At 40.9% G+C, this 9,744-nt stretch overlaps 1 protein-coding gene across 3 annotated transcripts; it reads right to left on the reverse strand.

Moving 5' to 3' along the window:
* Positions 1-277: 277 nt before the first annotated feature.
* csnk1e (casein kinase 1, epsilon) lies at positions 278-4,380 on the reverse strand. 3 transcript variants are annotated; one of them, XM_047159416.2, is made up of 11 exons: positions 4,140-4,380; positions 3,334-3,429; positions 3,123-3,233; positions 2,870-3,018; positions 2,499-2,727; positions 2,230-2,400; positions 1,914-2,062; positions 1,620-1,821; positions 1,369-1,505; positions 1,180-1,248; positions 278-1,035 (listed from the first exon to the last, which is right to left on the reverse strand). In XM_047159416.2, exons 2-10 carry the CDS (start codon positions 3,407-3,409, stop codon positions 1,216-1,218), a joined length of 1,257 nt encoding a protein of 418 aa, XP_047015372.1. In that variant the 5' UTR covers positions 3,410-3,429; positions 4,140-4,380; the 3' UTR covers positions 278-1,035; positions 1,180-1,215. The 3 variants fall into 3 exon arrangements, with proteins under 3 accessions (XP_047015372.1, XP_017338152.1, XP_053541250.1); XM_017482663.3 differs by having other exon boundaries at positions 278-1,087; XM_053685275.1 differs by lacking the exon at positions 4,140-4,380 and adding an exon at positions 3,668-3,735 and having other exon boundaries at positions 278-1,087.
* Between the last annotated feature and the right edge of the window lie 5,364 nt (positions 4,381-9,744).

Consider the following 9,744-nt stretch of genomic DNA (forward strand, 5'->3'; position numbering starts at 1 on the left):
ATTAATAAAGAACGTTTTTTCCTTACATGTTTAAAACTAAACCAAATTATGCTCTGTTCATGCAAATTTTCAGTCACAATCCAAACAAAAGGCTGTAACAGTGAAATCCTGTCCAATCTGGCAACACTGGATGCTGTCTGTACTTTTTCAAAATGGTTGAACCCTTCACCACTCTTCAACATAAAAGTCTTTATGGTGGCCTGGGACTAAGTGTCTTTATCGATACAATAATTGAATCGAACACCTTTTTCAGAGCAACTCACGTTCACGTAGTCTGTGATATTCATTGGACATATTCGTTTATTTATAAATCAGGGTACCATGGCTAAACATGCCAGTACAGAATTCTCTAGATTAAATCTTGTTATATATGCCATGGGATTCTATGGAATTGACATACATAGACCAGCAGTAATGCTTGAGTCGTTATTAAGATTTTAGCTTGGCTGACAGAAACTTCTGGCCTGGATCACATCTAGGTAAATTTCAGTGTTGTCCATGCTATGCAAGTACATAAAATTTCTTTAGTGTCTCATTTTGCAATTAGTCCAATTTTCTTCTAATTTAGCAAACATTAAAATTTGATATCAATGTTGATATATGTTCAAACATAAAAAAAAAGGAGATGTTTTTCACTATACCAAATACATCAGCATGTATGACAACATATAACACCTTTGTTTGCAGTTAAAGTGAGTGTGCAAGCGATACATTTATTTGGACTCACACTTAATAAACAATCAATTTTAACATTACAATCTAAGAAGTTATTCCGTGTTTCCCCAATATCTGTATGTAGGACCAACAGGAACAACAGTCAAGTTGTGGGCAAAAGTCCTTATTTCCATTAATTATGTCTGAAACGTGTGATCCAAATGTCCGTAGTTGAATCACGCCTCTTCATCAATTGTGCCTCGTCGTCTAAATACCCAGGAAACTTCAGCACTTCAGAGGAGTCGTGTTGTGACCCCTTTGTCCAATGCAGCAGGGTGTTTACTGACCTTCTCCCCAACTTCTGTTTCTCTGCACAACTGACTTATATAGAAAGATGAATACAAATGCCTTAGGGGAGTTGTTTGTTGAAATCCTATTGAATTAAAGACATAACAGTACATTTTAAGTAAACTGAAAACTCTTCTTTAGTTTACAGTGCAATTGTAATAGTAAAAAAATAATTACCTCCTGAAAAATAATAAATAACAGAAGTTGTCAAACTCATTTTCCCATGTGCTCAAATGGCACACTGACCTGAGGAATAAAGAATATACGGCAACATATGAGAGACAGTGAAAGAGAAGTAACTAGAAAAAAAACCTTAAGATGTGCACAGCAGTGCAAAGACAAATACAGCAGCCCAGGTGTGTGTACCTGTGGGGGGGTGATGCGGATCTGATCGTGACGCAGTGGGAGATCAGGGGACGCATTGGCAGGAGCCCCCCGATGGAGACGCAGGCACACTCTCCTCTCTCGCTCAGCTCCTCGACCTGCTCTGGGAGATGCATTCCCTGAGAAAGAACATGTCATGTCACACATCACTGTAAGCCAGATCATCTACTCTAGACATACTTCTTAAAGTAGAAAGAATGTTTTAACCAACTCTTGTGAATATCAGAGCTCACCAGACTGTGGAACCCGTGGGCCAGGTGCTGAGCCAGCTGGGTCTGGACCGTTGCGGACTCTGTTAGGCGCTGGAAGGTTTGGGCCAGAGGGCAGTGCACGTGCAGCAGAGCCCTGAGGTCCTCCACCGGGCCTCTCATCTCTCTCCTCTCCCTCTCCTCCTCTTTGCTCCTTCTCTTTCTCTTCTGCTGTCCTACTGGATCCCTGTAGTAGCCACAGGCAAACATATGGGAATCAACAGCAACTGCCTAAAGTAAAAGTTATTTCTAATGTAGTAGGCAAGGAGAAGAACATACAAATTTCAACATGTTCCAGTCAAACACATAGTCGTAAGAGAAACCCTGTCTGTGGAACAGATTTCTGAACAGCTGTCTCAGATAGGAGTAATCAGGTTTGTCATCAAATCGCAGTGAGCGGCAGAAGTTCATGTATGTGGAGAATTCAGCTGCAGACAGGGGTAAAGGAAAAGAGTAATGACGATTAGGAGAACGACAGTAACAGGAGGAGATGAACTCGCACGAACTCATACAAGGAAAGACATCATCACAAAGAAAGTAAAGAAAACCTGTAGCAGGAAATCATATATAATTCAGTTGCTGGTCCTCTACTCACATGGATAGCCCTTGCAAAGCACTTCAATAGGGGTTGACATCTTCTTCTCACTAATCCGTTCATACTTCTGCCGTTTTGTGGCAGCTTTAAGACCCTGCCAAGGCAGCGAGCCCAAATTAAAGTACATGAGCACATAGCCAAGAGACTCTAGGTCATCCCGCCGAGACTGCTCTATGGGAACAGATAAGACACGTAGTGAACACAACAGCCCCAAGCAACAACCCATGTCTGTAGTGCTGTATCCACCACACAGCCTGTTCCCCTCTTACCAATGCCCAGATGTGTGTTAATGGAGGCATAGCGAGCAGTGCCAGTCAGGTTTTTATTCTCCCGGTAGGGAATGTGCTGATGCGTACGAGCATCACGGTACTTCTTGGCCAAGCCAAAGTCTATGATGTAGACAAGGTTGCCCTTTTTGCCAAGCCCCATTAAAAAGTTGTCAGGTTTGATGTCTCTGTGAATGAAGTTCTTTGAGTGGATGTACTCGATGCGGCTGATCTACAAAGGAAGTGAAGACCACTGACAGTATATAACCAAGATTTTTTTTTTTAACAGTCTTCAAAAGCAGTTTATCACAGTATAATAGAAACCTAAATGGAAAATGAAAGTGATGTTCTGAGCATTGAGGATATCCCGTTACCATCTGGTCTGCAAGTAACAGCACAGTCTTAAGGCTGAATTTCCTTGAGCAGAAGTTGAACAGGTCTTCCAGACTTGGACCCAAGAGCTCCATCACCATCACGTTGTAGTCACCCTCAGCACCACACCACTTTATGGATGGAATTCCCACTACAGATACAGATAGAAAAATGAACTTAGATAAACTTAGTCATCATTCATTTCTTTAGAAATCCTTATAAAAAGAAATGCAATCAGGATGTTTCCAGCTTCACCTCCTCCCTGCATCATCTTGTAGAATTTGCTCTCTATATGAAGCTGGGGATGTTTAGTCTTCACACTTTCTAGTTTGATGGCAACCTCCTCTCCTGATGTAATATTTGCACCTGCAAATATTGATGGGCCACACTCAGTACTCAGTCTTACAGACCTACTCACTGAAGGAGAAGAGCATCTGCTATCAACACATTCAAATGAGCTACTCACCGAGATAGATGTCCCCAAAAGAGCCGCTTCCGATCTTCCGCCCAAGGCGGTATTTATTTCCAACACGCAGCTCCATGACTTTGTTCTAAAAGTTGCCTGGGAATGACCAAAAAAATAATAATTTGTGCCACATCCCTTATAGAGATTTACTAGCAAGCATCCACACACACTATAGCATGCGGAGACGGATTACAAAACAGATTTGCTCTTGATGGCGAGTACACTATTCTGTACACAAACCACTAGCTGTGCCAAGTGACCCGAACCTGTTCTTTCAGAGGAACACATGAATTGCTAGCATGCACTGGGAGCTCTCCAGTACAATAAAGCATACCTGACTTTGATTGATGGTCAGGATTGATGGCAGGTCTTATAGCTAGTACTTGCAATGAGAATCATTTGATCTAGTGTAGGCAATACCAGCAATGCTATTATATATATATATAAATATAAATATAAATATAAATATATGCACTTAAAGCTAATGGTTAACAAGACCGAGGCCGTGAAAACGAAGGTTCCGATTTTAAAATCTACGTTCATCCATATCATCGCTGGCATGCATTCATAAATCGAGAGAGAGAGAGAAAGAGAGAGAGAGCAGCAGGCCACGATGGAGAGGAAAACGACGGCTCGCGTCGGATTTGGTTGCAGCCGCACCCTGTAGAGATCATGACTCCGGAGCAACCGCATAGCGCGCAGTGGACACAGCTTCCATCGTCCAGCGCAAGCATAAGAAACCATCATGCTACACACACACACACACACACAAGTCCCGCTTTGACCTTATATGAGTCCCACCCTACCTGATCCGAGCGCGAGGACAAAGCGGCGCAGGCGGAGGGCTTCGCGAGGCAGGACCCTGGACAGCGAAGGCAGCACGAGCCGTTTCTCGAGTCTCATTCCAGACGCAGAGTAGAAAACGATGCTCTTTCGGTAGGAATTCCCAAATCCTCGATTTCTAGCGCTCGGGCTGACCTACTTGCGTTAGCAAAGCTACCACCCTCCCCTTGTTTGTATCGCAGCGCACTTGTGACAGAAAATGATGTCATTCATAAACTACCGGAAGGACCCGGATCACTTCAAGGGGCCGCGCGATGAAAACATTCGGTGCTGGAAAAGGCCTGTAAGATCAAACTAATTATTAAAAAAAAAGAAAGAAAGAATATAATTTATTCCCACCGTTCACAAACCATTAGTGATAATAATAATAATAATAATAATAATAATAATAATAATAATAATAATAATACAACTTTGCACAATAACATACACTGTTAAAGACATAAAGGTCTACAAAACAGCTTGCTTTAATTATTGTTTGCTTTAAATATTTTGTTCTACTTGGACAAATTGACTAGTAAAATTAGTAATGAAGGTGATATGCGGATTACTTTTATATACACACACCGTCCACTTTAATATGAACACCTGTGCACAGTTATATGATCGGCCAATCATGTGGCAGCAGCACAATGGAGAACATCATGTAGATACAGGCCAAGAGCTTCAGTTCACATCAAACATCAGAATGGAGAAAAAGTGTGGTCTCTGTGACTGTGATCGTAGCATGGTTGTTGATACCAGATGAGCTGGTTTGAGAATTTCTATAACTGCTGATCTCCTGGGATTGTCACACAAATGAGTCTCTAGAGTTTACACAGAATGGTGTGGAAAACAACAACAACAACAACAACAACAACAAAACATCCTGCGTGCAGAGGGTCTGCAGGCTGAAACACCGTGCTGTTGAGAGATCAGTGGAGGATGACCAGAGTGGTCTAAGCTGACAGGGAGTCTTTAGTAGTTCAAATAATCACGCTTTACAACCGTGGTGAGCAGAAAAGCATCTCAGAATGCACACATTCATGGCCCACACATTCATTGTTGAGGTGGATGGACAACAGCAGCAGAAGAGCACATCAAGTTTCACTATTGTCAGCTAAGAACAAGAATCTGAGGCATAGAGTCACCCAACCGAACAGTTGAGGAATGAAATAAAAGCAGGTGATGTTAAATGTGAATGTGAAAAAGTGAAACCTGATGTGGTCTTCTGATGTTGAAGCCCATCCACCTCAAGATTCAATGCTTTGTGCATGTTGAGATGCTTTTCTACTCACCACGGTTGTTAATAGTGATTATATAAGTTAATAACTCTTTCCTGGCAGTTTGAACCAATCTGTCCATTTTTCCTCTGACCTCTCTTATCAACAAGGTGTTTCCACATACAGAACTGTCACTCACTCAATGTTTTTTGTTTTTCACACCATTCTGTGTAAACTCTAGAGGCTGGTCTGGAGATCAGCAGTTTATGAAATACTCAAATGAGCAAATCTGGCACCAACATTCATGCCATAGTAAAAGTCACAAAGATCACACTTTTCCCACATTCTGATGTTTGATGTGATTATTAACGGAAGCTCATGACCTGTAACTGCATTATTTTATGCTTTGTGCTAATGCAACATGATTGGCTGATTGGATAACTGCACAAATGAGCAAGTGTACGTGTGTTTCTAAAGTGTGCATACAGTGGTACTTGAAAATTTTCTATGAATCTGGATATATATGGCCTAAGACATCATCAGATTGTCACACAAGTCCTAAAGGCAGACAAAGAACACAATAAACAAATGGTAAAAATTATATATATATATATATATATATATATATATATATATATATATATATATATATATATATATATATAAAAGAGAGAGAGAAAATGATCCAGTGTTACACAGTGAGTGGCAAAAGTATGTGAACCTCTAGTATTAGTAGTTTAATTTGAAGGTGAAATTAGAATCAGGTGTTTTCAATCAGTGGGATGATCAGGTGTGAGTGAGTGCCTTGTTTAATTTAAAGAACAGGGACCCATCAAAGTCTACTCTTTGCAACACGTTTCTGGAAGTGTATCATGGCAAAAAGAAAGGAGATTTCGGAGGACCTCAGAAAAAGAGTTGTTGATGCTCATCAGGCTGGAAAAGGTTACAAAATCATCTCTAAAGAGTTTGGTCACCACCAATCCACAATTAGATAGATTGTGTAAAAATGGAGGAAATTCAAGACCATTGTTAACCTCATCAGGAGTGGTCACTCCAAGAGCAAGTGGTGTACTAGACCATGAGGTCACAAAACGTACCCAGAGTAATTTCTATGCAACTAAAGGCCTCTCTCACATTGGCTAATATTAATGTTCATGAGTCCACCATCAGGAAAACACTGAACAACAATGGTGTGCATGGCAAGGATGCAAGGAGAAAGCCACTGCTCTCCAAAAAGAACCAAGCCAGAAGGCTACTGGAAAAATGTTTTGTGGACGCATGAGACCCTGGACTGAGTGGTAAAACATCCAACAAAATGCTTGTTTTTAATAGGGGAAGCTGTGAAAACGCTAGTATAACTAATGATTATCAGCTTAAATCGACTGACACAGGAAAAAAAAGTTTTGAACACGTTAACTGAAATTTATTTAATACTTAGTAGAGAAGGCTTTGTTTGTAATGACGGCTTCACGATGCTTCCTGTATGAAGAAATTAATCAGCCACAGATTTTGGTCCATTCTTCTAAACATATTGTCTTTAAATCTTGTTCAATAGGATTCAAGTCAGGTTATTGACTAGGCCATTCAATGATTCTTTTTTTTTTCTGAAACCAATTGAGAGTTTTCTTTGCTGTATGCTTTGGATCGTTGTCCTGCTGGAAGGTCCACCCACGTCTCATCTTCATCGTCCTGGTGGATGGCAGCAGATTCTTCCCAAGAATCTCCCGGTAAAGGGCTCCATTCATCGTTCCTTCAATTAAATGAAGTCTGGCAGTACCATGCGATGAAAAGAAGCCCCACACCATGATGGTTCCACCTCCAAACTGCACTGTTGGTATAGGGTTTTTAGGGTTATGTGCAGTGCCATTTCTTCTCCAAACATGGTGTGTAGTATGACAACGAAAAAGTTCAATTTTGCTCTTGTCTGACCAGACTACATTCTCCCAGTATTTTATAGGCTTGTCCAAATGAGTTGTAGCAAACTTTAAACGAGCTTCGACATGCCTTTTCTTTAGTAATGGAGTCTTGCGGGGTGAGCGTGAGTAGTGGAGTGCATTGTTTTCTCTGTGACGATGGCACCTGCTGCCTCCAAGTGTTTCTGGAGCTCTTTCCGAGTGGTCCTTGACTCTTGGGCTACTCTTCCGATTATTCTTCTGACTCCCTGGTCTGAAATCATGCGAGGAGCTCCTGTGCATGGCTGATTGATGACAGAGTGTTGTTGCTTCCACTTGCGGATAATGGCCCCAATGGTGCTTACTGGAGGATTCAGTGGATTTGAAATACATCTGTATCCGATTCCATCAATATGTTTTGCAAAAATAAGGTTGCGAAGGTCTTGGGAGAGCTCTTTGCTTTTACCCATCATGAGATGTTTCTTGTGCGACACCTTGATAACAAAAAGCCTTTTTATAGACCATCAATTTACTAAACCAGCTGATATCAATTTGCACAGATAGTGAGTATAATTACTCAAGGATTTCAGCTGATTCCTTGCCTTGGAGAACCGCTTTTTCTTAGTGTGTTCAATACTTTTTTTTTTTTCCTGTGTCATTCCACTTTATTACACACAACTTTATTTATGGACTATGATATTGTGAATTCTTTATATTTCCGGATTTCTTGAGTTAACACTGATGTCTGGTGAAAATTTCATGTGAATAACGTCTTTGGAAATATAATTACAGAACAAAAAGTTGACACATTCAATACTTATTTCCCCCACTGTCTGTAAAATATACATACATATACACACACACACACTAACTAACTATATGTATATATATATGTGTGTATATATGTATATGTGTGTGTGTGTATATGTATGTATGTGTGTGTGTATGTATATATATAAATGTGTGTGTGTAAAAATAATATATATAAAAATAATATGTATACACACACACATCCTATACTGATACATGATGCGTTATCATGCTAGAAGTAGCCATTAGAAGATGGTAAATTGTGTCTATGAAGGGATGCACATGGTCAACAACAATACTCAAACAGGCTATAGCATAAAACCGATGATTGATTGGTATTAATGGGCTCAGTGTGTGCCAAGAAAACATTTCCTACACCATTACACCACCTCCACCAGCCTGGACTGTTGACACAAGGCAGGTTGGGTTCATGGATTCATGCTGTTTGTGCCAATTTCTCTCCCTACCATCTGTGTGCTTCAGAGTAAATTGAGATTCATAAGACTAGGCTACATTTTTCCAGTTTTCAATTGTCCAGTTTTGGTGAACCTGTGTCCACTGCAGCATCAGCTTTCTGTTCTTGGCTGACAGAAATGGAACCTGACGTGGTCTTCTGCTGTTGTAGCCCATCTGCCTCAAGGTTCGACATGTAGATGCTTTTCTGCTCACCACAGTTGTAGAGTGTTTATCTGAGATACTGTAGCCTTTCTGTCAGCTCGAACCAGTCTGGCCGTTCTCCACTGACCTCTCCCATCAAGAAGGCATTTCCATCCATAAAACTCCCGCTCAATGGATGTTTTGTCTTTATTACACTATTCTGAGTAAACTCTAGAGACTATTATGCCTGAAAATCCCAGGAGATAAGCAGACAGACAGACACACACATACATACACATTATATTTATTTATATATATATAAAAATCCTTCAACCAGTCGATCTGGCACCACTGATTATTGATTATTTTGTTACAGTGGCACCTGTGAAGGGGTGGAATATATTAGCCAGCAAGTGAACAGTCAGTTATTGAAGTTGATGTATTGTAAGCAGGAAAAATGTGCAAGCGTAAGGATCTGACTTTGACAAGGGCCAAATTGTGATGGCTACATTACTGGGTCAGAGAATCTCCAAAACGACATCTTGTGGGGTGTTCCTGGTGTGCTGAATTGATGAAAAAGTTAATGCTAGATAGAAAGGTGTCAGAAACAGTGCATCAGAGCTTGCTGCGTATGGGGCTGCGTAGCCACAGACTGCTCAGAGTGCCCATGTTGACCCCTGTCCACCACCGAAAGTGTCTACAATGGGCACGCGAGCATCAGAACTGGACCATGGAGCAACGTAAGAAGGTGGGTTCATGAATCATGGGCTGATGTACCTTGTTTTCTTTTACATCATTTGGGGTGTATGTGCTTCTAGGATGCATGATATTACCTAATGGCAGTGGCCTCTGTAGGTAGGATAATGGACCCTGCCACACTGCAGAATGGTCATAAAAGAACTGTGAATATCTTATAAGAAACTAAAGGCCTCTCTCACATTAGCTAATATTCATGTTCATAAGTCCACTATCGGGAGAACATTGAACAACAATGATGTGTATGGCAGGGTTACAAGGAGAAAGACTCTGCTCTCCCTCTGCAGTTTGCTAAAGATCACGTAGACAAA

This window comes from Ictalurus punctatus, chromosome 13, assembly GCF_001660625.3.
Source record: "Ictalurus punctatus breed USDA103 chromosome 13, Coco_2.0, whole genome shotgun sequence".
Taxonomy (NCBI): Eukaryota; Metazoa; Chordata; class Actinopteri; order Siluriformes; family Ictaluridae; genus Ictalurus; species Ictalurus punctatus.